This window comes from Eurypyga helias, unplaced genomic scaffold (genome assembly GCF_000690775.1).
Source record: "Eurypyga helias isolate BGI_N326 unplaced genomic scaffold, ASM69077v1 scaffold2184, whole genome shotgun sequence".
In the NCBI taxonomy this organism is placed as follows: Eukaryota; Metazoa; Chordata; class Aves; order Eurypygiformes; family Eurypygidae; genus Eurypyga; species Eurypyga helias.
In genome coordinates, this window is record NW_010246674.1 from 205,586 (window position 1) to 225,039 (window position 19,454).

The window sequence follows — 19,454 nt, forward strand, 5'->3', positions numbered from 1 at the left end:
GTATCTTAGGCAATTGCTTCCCCTTTCATTTTAATTCCCAGTATCAAAAGCAGTTTCCTGATCCAGATTCTGATTTCACTTCTGATTATTGGAGCTGGATAAAGTCTTAATCTCATAACCCATAGTTTTACAAATAAAGGTAGAACCTGGACTTTGAAGATTTGGATTATGTAATTTGACTCTTTGAAAACCCAAATTTTCATTTTTATATTGATTATAATATTGTACCTTATCATAAAAAATGCCATGGTACTTTACAGGAAAAAGCCACAGTCACATTTATGAGCCAGCTGAAACCTTCATGGAAGCATGAACTTTGGCATTCATATCCTATTTATAAATGACTTGTAGCATTAGCTGGAGGGAGGAGCGGGGGTGACTGGGGAACACTGAAGGACAGCTTACTCTCTTGGCATTATTTGTCTACCAGTACACAAATTACACCACTTTTCGAGGCATGTTATTTTTTCCTTTTCCTCCTCTATTTTTCCTGCTATTTCAGGATTCAAGAAAGCTAAATGTTGTGAAGCAAGTGGATAGAGCCAATTTCATCTGCCTCCTATTCCTCTATGGGTGATGGGGTTAAACCTTATTCTTTCTTCCGCAACTCCACCTACTGCTTCCTAACACAGTCTTATCACCGAGCACTCAAAATCTCTGAACCTTGAATCTGTAACATGGAACAGCACTGGGAAAGTGCTACTGTACACTTGCTCTGCTCTGTGTTCTTTCCTATACATACGCTACCGAACTTGGATCTGATATGTGATAAATATGTCATTAACTACTTTACCCTAACAATTTTAGTTTTAGTGAAGGAACACAGGTTCTGGGTAGTTCTCTGCTGACTATCTTAAATCCCTTTCTCCATATCTGTAGCAAAAGTACATGCGAGAATGCAGCTAGAGACAAACGTCGCTGTTAACTGCGAGATTCTAAAGCACACTGGATTTGGTTAAGTAACAGTATTTAAATGTTAAACATAAACGTGTAAACTATTGGGACAGGCATAATTTATTTAAATTTTAAATTAAACTTGGATCTTTATTTGGATTAGTCACTTTTCCTATGCAATTAAAAAAAGTTATAGTGCTTCAGGTAATAAATGCAATTCAAGCTAACTCTAGCCATTTATTTCTGTATCTCCTTTCCTAAACTGTGCATTACAAATTTTTTTGTTGAATTTAATTCTCAGTGTTAAGAATAACTTGCTGAATAGTCAAATGACAAAAGGAATAAATTACTACAGATTATACAACACATCTTAAAAAGCAGCAAAACTAGCAATTCAGGTGTTCTCTGCCGTTCCTTATTTCTTTTAAACCCACAATCATCAGACACTTGCTGAAAGGCAAGCCACACACCTTATTTGAACCATCAACCTACAGGTCCACTGTTTCTGCTGACTGAAATTTCAGTAATCTTTTGACCTCACATAAAATGCCAGGGGTCAGCTTGCATGAGCAGCAGGAAATCATATGTGCCATATTGTTCAGCATCTGTTCCTAACTTCACAGAAATGTTTTTCTGGAAAACATAGGGTTGTCAGCATGGATAATTCCATGCTAATACATCAACTTTTACCTATATTTTGTCTCACCAATTATTCTTCTTGAAACTTGTTTCGCTACCTATACCTGGGTAATGAGCCTGAGATCAACACCTAAGAACTGTCAACTTTATTTGTATTGAAGAGATGATCTTTTCTTCTTTTCTTCCTTTTAAATCTTTGTCTTAAATCTCTTCTCTCAAGACTCAGCCTGTATTCTCCTCCTCTTTGTTCTGCTTTACTTTCAGAGTTAAACTACTTCTTACTAAAGACCTTTCTCTCCTGGTACTATAATTTTTATAGTATCATTATAGAGTTTAGAGACAGTTTTATCGTAAGTAATAAATATTTCTGAAATCGTTCAGGCATCCAGCAATTGTGTTTATTTTATGTTACCATCACATCATGGAAGATCATAACGGTTAGAGGCCAAATGCATTTCTAAATTAATATAAAATTTATAGCCCTTCATTAACCGGGCAAAGTAATAAAGGCATAACTAATGAATAGCTTCTAGATATTTCAAGTCCTTTTAGCATACTTCAATGTTTCAGGATACATTTAAACCTATAAATCATATAAAAATGAATGTGACATGCTTCCTGCTTCTCTGCTAACACTTACATGTGGGCATCTATAGTAACAGTGTGAAAACTCACATTCACATAAATAACACATTACTGGTATTGCTAAATATGCTAGAATTTATTTTACAGTGACATGAAATATGGTCTTAACTGATAAGAATAGACTTGTATTTTCTCTAAGAGATACTTTCAGAGAAAGTTGAATCAAGTGCCTATTTCCAATGAAAGACAATCAACTACATTCAGCATAGTTCTCTGTGAATAAAATGCTAAAACATTTCAAGAACCCAGTTTTACGTATATTTGAAAGTATCTGTATATGCTAGTAGGACTTTTCATAGTCATACATTAGACATATTGAAAAAAATAAGGAGTACAATTATTGGTTTTGTCCAGCTTTTAATGTCATCTTTTTCTCTTTTCTTTTTCTTTTGTATTGCTTGTTGTCTCCCACTAGTTTCTTCCTCTGAATTTCTTTTTCTGCTCTTTCTAACACCAAGTATGATAAAAAGCTTGATTAAGTTGATTACTGCCAGAAAATCTTTTTCAATTACAATGTTTATTTATTTAAAGACAATATATGATTAAAGAGCATGACAAAATCCATGAAATAAAATCAGGACTCAAGTACTTTTTGAAAGGCACCAAGGCTGCTTGTTACAACTATTCTAGATAAGCACTTAATTCAAAAATCAACCTTTTTAATAAACAAAATGCTTATTCTACCTCACCAAAGGACATTCTCTTTCTACTCAAACAGCATGAAAGAGCTAACAGTGATGTATGACACATTACAATTAAATGCCACCTTCCCCGCTCCACTCCTCTACGATCAAAACATACTGCATCACTACACTGCAATCAACTCATCTTGTATATAGTCCCTCTAATACTGAGAGAAATATATTAGCTGCCAAAACACAGATACTTTAACAGATCCATTGGATCATATATTTCTTCAGTTGTAGAATTCTGGAAACTTATATATTCATGTTGATTTCATTATCTGTTTTTTAAATATTGAAGTAGGTTTTCCAGTAACTGCCATTTTGAAGTAATAAAACGCTAATATTTACAGAAAGGCAACTGCAAAGAGTGCTAACAATCAAACTCCAATTTGCACAGTCCTTGTCCAATGATTTACTGATAAGACTAGAATGCTTCTCTGAAGTATATGATACCCGCTAGGGCTGTCATCATTTTAATTTTAGTGGTGTAAAAAGTATGTCTTGTTTTTCATTTTGAAACATATTGCTGCCTGAGGCTGTTATATCCATTAGCTAAGAAACCTTTTTACATGAAACATAAATAGCTTTTTTTCTTTATTTCAACTTTTCAATCTCAATTCTTTTTCAATCTCATAACTTTTACCACAGTTTTAGTCCCTTCTCCCTTTGATTCCTTCTTCCCTCTCCAATACATGCCTTTCCTGCACGTCCATTTACTTTCATTTTGCAGTATGTAGGAACTCAAATGTATACAAGAGATTCTTAAGTTTATCTATATGATTAGTTCCAGTCACATAAAATTAGAATAATTAAACTATTTTATTTCTTGACATTTTTGTCCCCATGCTCATGGCACAGAGGGACAGGGAATAGGGGTTAAAGTCTGTTCACCACATGTTTCTGCTGCTCCTTCCTCTTCCCTGCTTCTAACCCCTCCACCACCACCCAAAATCAACTCAGTAAGAACAGTTAATACTTATAAAAGTGGGGAAAAAAAGGAAAAATAGATAATGTTATTATGTCATTATGTGAAGATTCAAGAAGTTGTGCTGGCTTGTGTACTTTTAAGAATTTGACAGACTTCTGACAGACAGGCTGATGCTATAACTGCATACAGATTTGTTTTGTTTTCCAAGGAAATAAATCTAATAAATAACAGGAGAAAGTTGGAGCACTTAATATTCAGACCCTCTTTCTCAAATTAAAAAAAAAAAAATATTACTTATTGATAATACACTTGCTTTCTCTTCTTTCACTTTACAAGAATTTTACATTGGAGTTTGTTTTGCCTCTGTGCATTTTTTAGCTTCTAGGTAGTTTTGAGAAATGACCACCTCATGTCTCAGTAATTGTGACACTGTACCTTTAACCTGCTGTATGTGGATCAGAGATGACTACATTTTTAATTTTCTTTGTTTGATAGCTGCATAAAACCTGCCATTCTAGAAAAAAAAAAAAAAGGATTTTTTCCAAGTATTGGTAATTTCAAAATGAACGACGGAAAATATCCTAGTATTCTGTGATGATGTTCTCTTTCAAAGAGATTAATCAACTCCAACCACATAGGCTAAGTCAGTTAAAATTCTGACAATATCACGTTTCTTTAGCGAAGTCTTAAAGTATATTCAAGTCCAAATGTATGGCAAGCTTCTGGAAATCCTGGCTTGTATGTTGACTTGATCAAGATCAGAGGGCAAATAACAGCTCAATATTAAAATGCAGGCAGTGTGAAAGATTGTCTGTGATTCTCATGCGTACCTGTACAAAAACACTTATGTATGTTCCATACACACATATGAAAACACAAAGGGCACACATGCACAGAAGTTATACACCAGAATATAACAGACCCACAACAATTTCTGAAAAGATAGAAAGCTGGACCAGGCTTCTGCTTCTCTAACTCATTGTAATAAACAGCAATTAAGAAAGAAAAGAGATAAATCAAAGTGATCTCAGCTGCCCAGAGTGGCCTCTTCCTTGCAGATTTTATGGAGGGACAGAGAAAGAGACCTGAGAATAAGCACAGAAATTAATCTAGGTATATGTATTTAATTTTTCATAATTTGAAGTGGGTTTAATCCATTTTAGTGAACTGAAAAAAAAATATAAAATAATATCTACAAAATTTTGCTTGAGAAATTTACACAAGTGTAACAATATCTAGCCTAAGATATTATCTGGAGCAAAAGGCAGAAATTGTGAATAAACTGAATATTGTTTTCCAATAAAGAGACTAGAGATTTTCACATTTTTTTGATAAGTTACACAACCAATACAAACATAATTACATTTGTAAATGTGAAAGAAAAAAAAACCTCTTCAAAATTGTCCCTAAAAAAAATACCCTAAATAGCTATATAAACTGTTCTTCCAATAATGCGTGTTGTTCCTTTTACCATCTCTTCATCTGTTTGTAAAATTATATGAACACAGACATTTGTTGGAAATAATTTAGTAAACTAAATCATACTTTCATGGTAGAGAGCATTAATTTAGAGATCCAAATCCACTATTTAGTTTGACAAGATAGTTTAGTTTTGTTCTGCTGTGCTGCAACACTGTTACTCAGCATACCACTTAATTTTATTTTGCATTTATGGGAGAAACTAAAGATCCTAAATAATTTCTAATTTCATGCAGAACCAGCCATCAGGACTAAACCACCTAGCACTCTTGCCAAAATGTGATCCTTAAATTCTTAATTTCACTGCACACTGCTATGTAACGTAATACACAGTACAAACTGTTGATTTATCAATGTATAAACTGAACCACATCCTCTGCACTGCTTTTGTAAAAACATAAGCATGGCTATTCTGGGTGAGACAAAATATCTCAGTCTAATCCAACATGCCATTTCCGACAGCAGCAAAGAGAAGATGCACAAACTAAAAATAGGATATTCAGATAAAGACATTATTTGATAAATCTCTTGCCCTTCAGCAATTTTGACAGCCTTTGCTACTATGAGTTTTTAGCATCCACATCATGTGTATTAACCACAGATTAACTACAGATGATGCTGGCAGAGTAACATTTTTCTTTTCCAGATTTTTTCACAGCTCCTCTCCAGCCAAGTGACGAATCACCATAGCACGTTCCTTGTGAGTGTTAAATGGCTTTCTTCTCTGTAGCTGATGTTCAACCTCCTTCTCTACTTCATGGCCACCTTTCTGCTAATTGCTGTATTTCCCTGGGCTGTCCCTGCAATTAGTACCTATAATTGTTGCATTATCACTAATTATAAAGGAAACTGGAAGATTTATGTCACTCGTACACCTATAATGTACAGTTACTGATCTTTGCTATCCTGCCCAGGCACAAAAATTATTTGTTTGCACAATTCCCTACTCCACCTCCATGCGAATCAGTGTTTTCAGCATCATGCGCTGAGGCTTCAGAGCCTGTGTGAGTCACCAGATACTGCCCTTCATCACCTTTTATAACACAGTATGTGTTGATCCTACATCTGCTTTTTCCCAGAGCCAACCCAGCATTCTGTGCATGTTACACACAAAAAATACTGTGAGGATCCTAATGTTCAAAAAGGAAGTATTTCACATACAGCAACTCCAGAAAGGTGTTTATACAAGAGCAACAGGCAAAAAAATATACATGATGTTGTTTTTAAAACAATATACATATCATCAAGATTGACTTAGACATACTTTTGAAAACCAAGCCATTAAGTGGTAACATGAAACTTGACTTTTTTTAGATTGTGTGCATAACAAAAATACCAAGTGTTACAGCATGAAAAAAATATAAGAATACCACACAGAAGTGTGAAAATGTTTCTAGAAATACTTCTAAAATTATTATTTAGAAATATCTTTTTTGAGATAAGTGATTTATATCTCATGACCTTATTAACTGTTGAGCAATATTCTAATCAAGAATTTCAGTTAACTAGGACAGAGTACTGTGAAATATTTATATGACTGGATTACTCATATGGACTCCTCAGATCTTTCAAGGAATATGAGTAACCTGCCAGAATACTTCAGCTCACTTTATACCTTTGAGAATCTGTGATTTTACAGTATCCTCTGGTATAATCTATACTTATTTTCATTTTCATTGAAGCTATGGTTTAAGAATGTTTTAAATTCTTAAAACAGCTTCCCCTTTACAAGCTTATTCAATCAAAATTTCAGTTGTTTTGTTGTATTCTTGCTTTACATAAGTGACTCAGTTTTTACCTGAACCTTAGGGTATCTGAAGTACTTTTATCCACACACACCATGCATCTGAAATCCATAAATATTTCCCTTCAGACTACAAAGATTATTTTTAAACTTGTGCAGTAATAAAACCCTTCATCTGCCATTGAATTTTATTTTCTTGAAAGTAAATGTTTTGTTAACCTTCAGTGAGCTACAGATTACAGCTTTATTAAATCTTAAAACACGACTATAACAATCCTTTGACAGGCTAAAGCTCAGATAACAATTCTAACAGGGTATATTTTTTCTATAGTTCATATTAAGAACTAGAGATCAGAATACTCCTTTTAAAAAACAGAAGGTACATGAGAGTTTATAGAAAGCGTATTCCCTAAAACTTTCGTGTCTATCACAGACTGTGTTGCCATACTCCTTTTTCCTGTCCAAACAAAAAATACCCCAAAGCAACTACCAAACTAAAACCCAAACCAAAACCCCCAAAAAAGAATCAAACTAAACAAAAACCTGACAACAGATTATTTGATTACTTGGACATGGATAGTTCTCCCATTCACATCCTTCCCACTAGGGTCTTCCCTGATGGGACCAATGAAAAAAAAAAAAAAATGAAGAGGCTATCATGACTTATTTCTCAAGAAGAAAAACAGACCTACACCTACAAAAATATCCAATTGTGTTCTCTTTAAAAATAATTCTATTTGTTCTTATTAGGATTTTTCAATATAGCCAGGAAAAAGGAGAAGATACTATGGATTTTTTCTCCTCTGTATATTTCCACAGTATTATCTTTATATCCAAATGAAGTAAGAAAGGTTAAAGTTTGATCTCTGCCCCAGTTTCTTCTTTTAGGCTTTAATGCTTTCCACCTCCAGCCGCCAGTAATCACTTTAACAGAACTATTTCACAAAATGGCAGAAATGGAAACAATTTTAAATGCTATGGAGTAGCAATATAGTCTTCATAACTGAAATAACACTAAAACGTAATTTTATGTAAGTAATCTTATCAAATCACATAACAGTAATATGATCTCCGAGGCCAGTGATTGAAATGGAAAATAGCAAAGCAAAGGTTATCTGTCTTTCAGGTTCTTTCCATTAAAACTTCAGAAGTGCCATAAGGATGTACTTGCTGACTCACACTGGATTCTATCTTGAATAATTATTTTAAAATCTAATGCCCCTTATGTTTATTAATAAATTTCCTTCTCTAAAGATTTTAATGTATCAATGTTAAAAATAGATTAAAAACTCATTATCATAATCAATAAAATTCTAAAACTAGTTGTTAATGTATAAAGTGATTTAAAACACTTTGCAAATAATTTTTGAAATATAAAACTGAAAGCAAGATGATGTCGAACTAAGCATAAAAATCAACCCTCTTCCTTTATAATCAGCATTTAAATTATGGAAGAGCCAAAACCAACATGAAACCATCAGGAAATTAAAATGTAAACAGTTTACATGCCTCGAGAAAAAACAAACAAAACAAAAAAAAAAAGTTTTTGGTGTGTGTATACGTATAAGGGTATCTAAATCAGCCATGAGAACAAATCCACAGGCAAGCATCTTTCTTTTACTAACTGTTCGCATCATAGATTTTTCTTTTAAACAAACTACCATAAAAATGCACAAGTTATTTAATACTTATTATCATCATTTGGTAAATAAAATAAAACTGTGCAATACGTGCCTTAACAAATAATGTGATAAAAATAATTTCAAACAAAAGTGGGTTTTGGATTACATCCCACAGAGCTAAAACAGACTTCTGTCTCCTCTACTACTTCTAGTAAGCATTTCCAGACTCAGAAAGATGGCTTATGTAAGTTGTATATTCCTGAAGACAATGAAGAAAATGAGAAAGAACTCTGTATCTATAAAAAAAGTCATAAAAGCATGATTTGAAGAACACCAAGGTTTTGGAGTTGTTTTTCCCCTCTATCTATACATCTACCTTCACCTACCTTCAGTATTAAAACATCATCTCTACTGAGAAGAGGAGAGCAGGATGGTATCTTTGATTTTCATTGTATGAAAATAACTTTTTTTCCTCTTTTGACCTGTGCCATATAAGTATACAAAACTAAAATGACACATTAAATGCTGTATTAGTCAATCAAAAACTCATATACATTAATACTTTGGTTTTGGGTCTTTTTGTTATACTTATTTCAAGTAGGTTTTGTTGAAGACAGAAATCTTGTTAGCCTCTTGAACAACCCTGCTATAAACCTAAGCTATGAAAATAATATGAAAAGTAAACACAGTAACTAGAATTTTTTCCTTGGGAAACAATTTATTGGTATTACACTACTGTGTAGACAGACTTCAGTAGGGTCAGATGAAAGGAAGATCTATAACTAAAAACAATTTTGTGCACCATAAAAACACACATTCAGTTATTACAGATGTTAAAATATGTATCAGATTTTTTTTTTTCTTTTTTTGTAAGAAGCAATAAACTCCAAGCTCTCAGGACCTTACAGGAGGCCAAGCACAATTTTTTACTCAACTGAATAGCACAGTATAAAGATCTGCACTGAGTCTCTCAGGGTTGATGCTCGACTGGATAAGTTACTGGCATGAGGGACACTGATGTGACAGAAAGGGTATGCACCATGTTGCCTGCAATAAAAAATCATTAGACAAGCTTTGTTGGACCAGGCTTGTCCAGAAAAGACAGAAAAATTTATATTACAATCAGGAGCTTTAGGACTGTGTAATAATGTTGACTTCTCTTTTGTGGTGGTTCCACTATTTCTACATTGCCTCTGGCAATAACATTTATATTCTGCTTTTATTGGATTCCTTGATTGTATCTAGCAGTATAGTGAAATATGACTGTCACACATAAACAAGATATCCCATCAGCATTGTTTTTTTTGGGTAAAGGTCTTACCTTTTTTTTTTTTCTCTTCATTCCCTGCAGGCCATACACATACCCTATTCACATGTTTGATTTTTAAAAAAGCTCTTGCTGCTGAATTATTCCTGCTTAAAACATTTGATTTCATCATTTAATCCTGCCTGGGATTTCAACCACACCTTTAATATCCTGACTTATAAGAAAGAAGAGGAAATACTCTGCCGCATAAGATACATATCACTCATATCCTCTATCTCCCTTTTTCTTTTTTATTATTATTTCTAGATGTACTAGGTCTAATTTAGGACAGATTGACATGAGTATATTCTGCTCCTGTACACAGGCTTTTATTGATTTCAAGATGGAAGATTTGTACAAAGAAAAGCAGGATTCAGAGCATACACTGTAATTTTACTCTATACCCACATAAATCATCCCAATAATAGAAGGGAAAGAAGAAACCATGACACCATATGGACTGTTGGTGCCTTTAAGTAACTAAAGTTTTTAAAGTGTTTGATATCTTTCTAATTACTGCTAAGTAACATTACAAAACATTACTTCTGGGCCTGAGCTATAGAATTAGCTCAGTCTGCTTTAGTTGCCCTATTCAAGGTGAATATGCTGATGCTTTAGCCTTCTTTTCTTTTCACGTAATGAGTATCTGTTGATTATTTTCTTGAACCCTAATATACAAAATTAAGGTTTTGGTTTGGGGTTTTTTTTCCCTTAAAATGATTGCATGTCAGCAACTCTCCTCAAACATCTGCTATTCAAGATATGCAATTGGACAAATGTGTCAGAACTGGCTTATTGGATAAACCTTTAATAATTGAAAATTGTATAATACTCTCTTGAAAATCTCACTTTCCACAAACATTAATGTCATGCTAGAATACACATAAAAAGGGAACTCAGCTAAAAGCCAATAATGGAAATTAATTCAATTTTCATGAAAGCAAATATTTGAAAAAAATTTTTAAGGTATTTGTTCAAGCCTATTTAAACAGTGAATGACTAAGAATAAGCTGTCTTGTAAACATTGTTCACTCAGCTAAAATGCATTACTGTTATTTAATTCAGTCCACAAACTGAAAATAAATACATACAGTCATTGTGATATATCCTATCACATGAATTGAAGCTGCTGCCCTCTTCTATGCTTTCTATAGTCACACTTGGCATTCTTTTTGAATGTTAAAACTTTTACAAGAGGTTGCATGAGCCATAGTTTAATGCACATCATAATCACTGCAACAAATGGTGGAAGAAGATGCAGCCATCCTCACTTTTTTTTAAATATGGGGCAAGCTACCTGTGGCATGCTGCACGGCTGAGATGGGCTAAAAGTACAAGTTATGAAACTGTGTCCCTTAAGCTGATTCTAAATCAGTCCTGACACTTCATGAAACAAATCAGAAGCAATGAAACAAATGAGCAAGCAGTGACCTTGTATGGGCAAATATCTCTTTATGTTCTCTGTAAAGTAAACATTGTTAATAGGCAGTTTTCCCTAAGCATTTAAGTTTGGATACTACACACAACATTCCAAAGACACTGCAAGGTGAGGTTGAAATTGCTTTAACTATCATATAAATAGTTCGGGGGTTTTTCCTACAGTGAATTATATCACATATTAAAAAGGTTTTCCCTTTTTCTGTTGGGAACTTTACCAGTATTCTGCCATTAAGTCGTCATGACAAAATAAATATAAAAACAATAAATGAATTTTATTCTGTTTTTTCATCAGCGATAATTTTCAACAATAAACACCAAAATGTACAGATATATATATACAGTAATATAATAAAATATTCAAAATTTGCATTCAGCTGCCCAGAATCAATAATAACCTGCACAGTAAATCAAGGCAATTTATATTTGTTAGGAAACGCTATTGAACAGCACTTTTTTAAACAACACCTTCCGACTTTTTACAGGAAGGTGCCTTTGCATGAGATGCCTAGTACTATAAAATAACTAACCAAATATGTGTAACAGCGGCTTGACTGTTCATACGAACTTTTGCCATGCATATATGTAAGAAATAGGAAATTGCAAACTTGATTTCAGATTATTTGCCTTTCTACTGTGACAAGACAGATTTTAACTTTTCCCCTTTCGCTAGAAAAAAAAAAAAGGGTGATAACAGAGATTTATAGAAATTAATCAGGATTGTGCACATTAATTACTATACAGTCAGGTAAACCTACACCATACTTGCACTGATGGACAGATTTTTTTTTTTTTACCACAAGGTATAGGAAAGAATGTGTACAACACAGGAGCTACATATACAAAATGAGATAAAATGTGATTTATAAGAATCGTATTATAAATACTTAAAATTAGTTCTTTTTTGTACCGAGGACAGCAACTACGTAATGTACGCAAAAGAGAGTAAGAATAATCAGTTCATTCCTATCGACTGCACTCCAAATGAAGGAGGACATGAGTTTTACAAAATTCCCTCCAGCTCCACAAAGTTGTGCTTTTACACAGGTGTTAACAAATGGGATAAAAAAGTGCAAGTAAAATCAAGTTGTAGCAAGATATTCTTTTGCTGGCATGCTATAAGCAAGTGTGTGAATCATGCACAGAGCTGACAGGTTCATTCAAGAAGCTTAAGTTTCTATGTCCTAGTGCAATATAAAACGAAGAAACAGCCAATTATATATATAAGACTCAGGTTGGGGGTGGGGGGAGGGATGGGTAATGATGCATGTGCATGCACACACAACTGTATGGTTTTCTAAGAGCAAGTTTAGCTGGCTGAAAAATTTCTAAATATTTTTTTGAAGGAATTATAAATCTCAAACAAATATTCTTGAGCAACACACAGGTATTTCATATGAATTTTCGATAAAATGTGTTATAAGGATGATATTAAATGTTGGAGACTAAAAGATAGTAATATAAAGGTCACATTTATTAAAAAGGAACATCAGAAATCAGAAGGACTAATAGCCTACGAGTAGGACACTTACCTGGGACATGGTCTATATTGGAGACTGCATGAATTTGAAACTTGGTCTCCGATATCTTGACTAAGTCTCTTAATCGTTAATAATTACTGATATTGCCTGCTTTGGACTGGATCTTTTTCACTACAAAAAACAAACAAAAAGGAAACAAAAGCTTTCTTGCATTCATCCCAAAATGGGACATCAGGTTCTTGAAAACTGAAATATTCAGGGATGTAGAGAAGGTTTTCCAGCTAGTTCAGTGGTAACAAGTTTCAAATATGAGATCATTTAGTCAATAGTTTAAAATAAATTACTGACAAAGTGACTGCCATTGAAATAAATAAAATCTTCAGGTGTGACAGAATATATTTATTAAATATCCAGCAACTGCTACTATTAAATTATAATATTTATTCAAAACTTAATACAAACTGCTCCCTTTGTAAAATGAAAGAAGTTGTCTGTTTGCCAAACAACCAAATTATTTTTGAGTAGAGATAAGTACAGCTATTACACAGCTTCATAACTTTCAAGTGCCAATCTGCTACAAATTTGACATGTCTCAACAAAAAATTAGCTAAGAAATGGAAAGAGCTTTTTCCTAGTTCTACTTGAAATTGTGTTAGCTGCCATGAGCAAATACTATCTTCATCGCATAGATCAGCAGAACCAACTAAACTGTTAATAAAACAAATATTGTTTTGAACATCAAATAAAGAGGTCTAGATGGTCAAAGAATCTTAGAAACCTGACAGCCCCTATCACTGTCATGCTTGTTGAGGAACTGATACTATTACAGTATAGATTTGCAAATAAATTATTTTCTTATTCTATCTTGTCTATACCAAGACAGTTTGCTATAAGACTAGATAAAAGCAGTGAACACAGCTGCTTTACTTCTGTACCAATAGAACCTTAGTCTAAAAGTCTAACTCCTAAAAGAACATGAGGACAATTTATAAAATTCAAACAGAAAGATGGTAATGGTTGAATGTATCTCCATTATTATATAAGCTGTCACATAAAAAGAAATCAGGCTTAGTTGGCATGTGTATTTTTGGCAGACGTTCAACCATTTCGCAAACTACCTGCTGTCCAAATAATGTGAAGTTGGAGCTAGGCAGCCAGCAACCAGGGTATGTTCAATTGTGAGCACGAAGCCTGTGAATTCTAGCCAGGAAATTCAAACTGCTGTTTAGGCTCTGCTTGTGTTTGAAGAAGCTAAATTGAAGTTAAAGTTCCCTCGAGAAATAACTGTCTCAGCCCAGATGATAATTTCTCATTCCTCATCTTAAAAGCAACTGCCATGGTACTACTGGCAAGAAGAGTTTAACATGTTTCAATACTGAAAACATCGTGCCATGACAGCAGTCAAAACTGACTACAACACTGCAAGTAACCACAGCGAGAGAAATGGGCCAACTGCATTCCTAGAAGGGTGAACAAAAGTCTTTTCATATAGCAGTTCCTAATGAGAAAGAAGAATAAGGAGACACACAAAACCAGATGTACAACCAAAACCAAAAAAACAATTTGGTGCTAATAACTTCCTAGTGTATGTGGCTGAGTCACAGGCCAACCATAAAGAGATGCTAAGAACTAAAGGGGTTCATATTTGCATTTTTCATACCTTTACAATTTTTTTCTGCTTTAATAAACTCCATGGTTCAATGCAATGCAGTAAGCAACAGAATAAGGGAATACCAAGTAAATGCCAACATCAAAGCCAAGTGTGTCCATATTAGAAATCTGTAAATGCATTGATATTAAATGCCTCCCTGCCAAGAGGGGGTCTTAGGTTTCTGTGCTTATTTCCCCATGTCACCTCACAATGTCACTTCACAGTAATAAGAGGAATATTTTGAATCTCTTCTTTCAGTAATTTGAAATACCTGCAGAAATTTCAGTTGCATATTTCTACACTGATACTTGTTTAGTGACAAAAATGTAAGGTAAATCTTTGTTACAAAGTAATCAGATTGAAAACTGTCATAATGTTTTATTCATTAACAGCTATATGAAGAATAAATTATATAAAATTATAATTCTATTGATGTTAGAATAACTGGAAGATGATAAAGATTAAAATTATATCAGAGAATAATGTTCAAGAGATTAAACCTTTAAAGAAAAAGTAAGATAATTACTTATGTTATGGACCATACCAATATATGACAACAAGAATGTAGGCACAATAAAAAAACTATTTCTTTCCTTGCTATCCTTTAAAATTCATATATATTACATAAGAGAAATAAACAGACTGTTATAAATACACAACATACTCATACTTCACCCTGTGGTTATGTCGCCAGGTTATTACTTAAGCGTCCCATCCTTCTTGAAACACCCAGCATACCAATTGTACGACACAAAAAAGTAACTAACAGCTTTGAGTTTGATTAGACATATAGCCTAGACTGAGTGAGAGGCAATTACATCCTGTGGGAAAGTGAAAAACAGACATTTCTGTGAAGGAGCCTGTGGACCATGACAAGATTAGTACAAGGAATAGAAATGATAAATGTTCCATAAAACTCAATTCTTCTAAGTCTATTGTTTTGATATTGACAAAAGCTACAGATTTTAGTTCCTGCCTTGATTTTCCACAGATGTTTTGCATGTCTCCTCTGAAGATAAGGCTTAAGAGACATGAGAAAAGTTGAGTTGATTCTTGAAGACAGCAGCTGTTTACCTTTCAGGAAAGCATTTAATACACTAAATGAAGTCTAAAGTTCAAGTATGTGATTCAGAGATTCTGATGGTTCCGTTATGGAACAATGTATCACAGATGTCAAATTATTTTATCCTTACCACTCAAGACAGAATAGATCCACTTGACGCACATAAGACAGAGTTTTATTCCAATGAGAACTTTAAGCCCAGGGAGTATTTCAGGGTTAACTGGCACTACATTTCGTTTAAGGTCCTCTAACATAGCCTACTTTCCACATAAACCCAGGATAGTGTGATGTGTTACAGTGATATGCATCCATCTGTGGAAACATTGACTTCTTGGTCCTGAAGTTCTTAACATGCTTTCATTTGTATCTTTCTGCACACATAATCGAATAGTGAGGTAACCGACCTCGACTAGACAATAGAGTAACACTAAACAACCAATGTGGGAATATCTCATAAAATACTATTACTACATCTCTGATTCCTCCATCTAATATTCCAGATATTAATTAGTGCACAGATATTAATTAAACTTTGGGTTTTCTCATCTGATACATTATATCAGGGCAATTATTTGTAACTTGTATTTACTTTTCAAGCCTCTTTCTCACATCGTACACTGGAAGCAGAGAAGGTTCTCTGCCTTTCCCAGATATACTACTTAATCTGATAGAAGACTTGCACGACATGTCTGTACTATGTTTTTACACAACAGCAAATAAGCCCTATTTCCTTTTTAATTACTTCTTTGATATGTTATTCAACATCCATCCTTAAGGACAATTCACTTCAGTTGCCTGCCTTCCTATGAGATGAATGGCCTTACAGGAAACCCTATTTCTCCTCTCTGTCTATAGCAAAAGAATGGGATAACTAGCTCAGAGTTAGAATGTGGATTTTACATGCAATGTCAATATATTCTGAAAACTTTTCCAACTGGAGAATCTATAAATTGAAGTCAGAAAGGCTTTTATTGTGCCAACTGACCAGTGGTTGCAGCTGCACAGTTAAAAATAGAAAGTCAGCAGCTAATACAAAGCTCACGTTATCACAATTGTCAGGCAGCAATGACAAGCCAATGCCTTGGCTGTTCATGACCCCTTGAAGTGGTGCAATTACTACCGTTTTTATAAAAAGCTGTTTTATGCTAAAACAGCTAATAATTTAAAATCATGTCAAAGCAGTTCAATTTCAGCAATTATCATTTCTAGATCCCTCTTTTCTGCAAACCATTTTCAAACTAGTTTAGCAAAGTATTTTTTTTCAAAGGTTTTCTAGCAGGTTCAGTCCTGAAGAAGTACATTTCATTAAACAAAGTATGAAATATTTTTCCATTAAAAGAATAATGTTTAATATGTCAGGTGTATATACTATGTATAAATTTGAGTAAGAATGATCTGGTGGAGGCATGATCATTAAATGAAATGCTTCTGCTATTCTTTTTAAGTACAAAATCCTATGGAAACAGTAATTTTTGCAGATTTTTCAAAACAAACTGTTAGTAGGAATTTTCATTTCTGAGGTAGTTAAGGGGTGTATGGTATCCCAAAATGAACAGTGTTCCCAGGCGTATGCAGTATTTTTTTGTGGGTTTCACATGAAAGAGCAATGATATGTTCCACTTCTGTTTTCCAAATTGTTTACTGGTATATATATCAATGGTAAATATGAATATATAAAATTAATTTTAATTCTGTAATTCAGCAGGGTTAAAGATTAACTCAGACTAGTCACTGGCATATCATTCATCTGTATTTATAACAAATTCAGGATTATTAAAGATACACTTAAGATTTGTGATTTCTGAATTGTAATAATAAAATAAGTTTATAAATCAAGTGCATAACATTTCAAACACTATTTTAATGAAATTATTAATTGTATGCATAATTATTTCCCATACATACCTCTCTCAAGCTACTGAAGCAAGTTCTTCAATCCAACAACCAGTAAACAGAACTGGTGAAAGAATACCAGTGTTTCCTGTATTGATTTAGCAAATACCCCTAAACCTTTACCTTTCTAAAAAAGCTTTGACACGTGGGAAATAAAAAGCATTTCAAACTATCTTTGTTTTGTTTTAAAAAGTTTGTTTGTTCAAACTGTGAAAGTTTTAAACTGGATAGTGCTACAGCAGCTTGTAGTGTGGAAGGTCAAACATTGCCTAGATATGGAAGCAGTAGTTTCACATATTTTATGAAGAACACAGTCTTCTACTCAAAGAAAAAAAATCTGTGCTTTTGTGCTTCTTAAAACATCTTCTTAAGCTATTGAAATTTCCATGCTTAATTCTCCTCTAGAATAATAGAAGACCATTATGCTAAAAAAACCCACAAAAAACTCAAAACCAACCAACCAAACAACACCATACCTCTCCCCCCTCCCCATCCCCTAAACCAAAACAAGGGAAAAAACCCACACTCCTCAGTACATAAATAATGAATTCATACAGTTGCTACCAATGGCATCCCAGAAGTAGAAACATATTTGCGCAATAAGTCTCACTGGGCAACGATCTCAGGTAACATCATATATTACAGAGCATTAGCACGTATAATTTTAGACATATTCTTAATGCTGGTTTTGTTGGCTGTTTTTTATTTCCAATAAACCAGTGGAGAATAGCGATGCCTTATGACCCTAGGAATTAGAAATGTATTAGTAGCTACATCAAAATATGGCTTATGAAGGTCGCAATCCAGAGAGAAAGACTACACTGATCCTAGTAGAAGCACTACTATTTTAAACACTAGTGTTCTATCTTTTCTTCGATATACAAAAAGACACTACTCCACTGCCAACCTTTATCCAAACAAAGCTTTGGGAACAGCTGGGCAGATAACATAGTTTTCACTGAACACAGATGCTCTTTCAGGTGTCCGTCTCAAATACAGACTCAGTAACGCTTTGCTGCTGTTGAAGATTCCAGATGGAGGCTGTCTCATAAAAGCCAGTGGCTTTTATATCGCCCTACCCCTCTAATCAACATCAAAACTGCTACTCTAAGTTGTAGGTGAAATGCAATCAAATTGGACAGTAGACTTTTAAAAATACTGAGAACAACATAAACTAAAAAAGCCACCCTAAGTTGACCTAACTATGCCCGTTTCCATACAGAACAGCTACAATGAACTCCTAGGGATTGCTAGCAGCAGTGACAAGTCATCAAGAGATGCTTGGGGCAGTCACCGTGACACTTTTGGTTGGGCAAACAAAAAAATAAAAAATAAGATCCAGCAATATTTTCAGCAGATATGATTAATCAAAAATATATGGATAGGGCACAGTTCCACTCCCTGCAAAACATACACAAGAAGTATAAATCTCTGAAGTAACACTCAATGAAGGATACATGATTTTTAGTCCAAATTTACAAGAATAGTATATAACATGGTAAAGAAAAGAGAACTAAAACTACAAGTTATTACTTCAAGAATCAGGGTACATAAAGTTACTGTGATACTTACCACTGTGAAATTCATAACCTTCAAAATCCATATTGTCATTGCTAAGTTAACAATCATGGTAACCAACAGCAGAAGGACAAAGAAGTATAAGCACCTCTTTCGCCATCCATAAATCCCCACTGGGTAAAACTGAGGATGTTCAGTCCTTGGAAGGCTGTTCTGTTGTGTTGCTAATATATACTGCTCTCGTGTCATCTGGAAAAGAAAGATGTAATTATAAGTAAGCAAATGAGATGTCTGTTTTTCATAGATGTTATTATATGAAGATCATATGAAAATGTACAGAAAACCAGTTTCTATGGCACAGGTGGGATGTATTCATTCAGCATAAACCCCTCTGTTATTTTTACTAGACATTTATTAAGGATTTTGTGGTTTTCATTAATTTAAAGTAAACATTTGGTTTGATATTTC

General features: G+C 33.8%; 1 protein-coding gene across 1 annotated transcript in view; it reads right to left on the minus strand.

Moving 5' to 3' along the window:
- SGCZ (sarcoglycan, zeta) overlaps window positions 1-19,235 on the minus strand; it is a 207,735-nt gene extending 188,500 nt beyond the window's left edge. The window contains exon 1 of the mRNA XM_010150471.1: window positions 19,041-19,235. Coding sequence (XP_010148773.1) covers window positions 19,041-19,235 — 195 coding nt within the window. The remainder of the gene's footprint in view (window positions 1-19,040) is intronic.
- Between the last annotated feature and the right edge of the window lie 219 nt (window positions 19,236-19,454).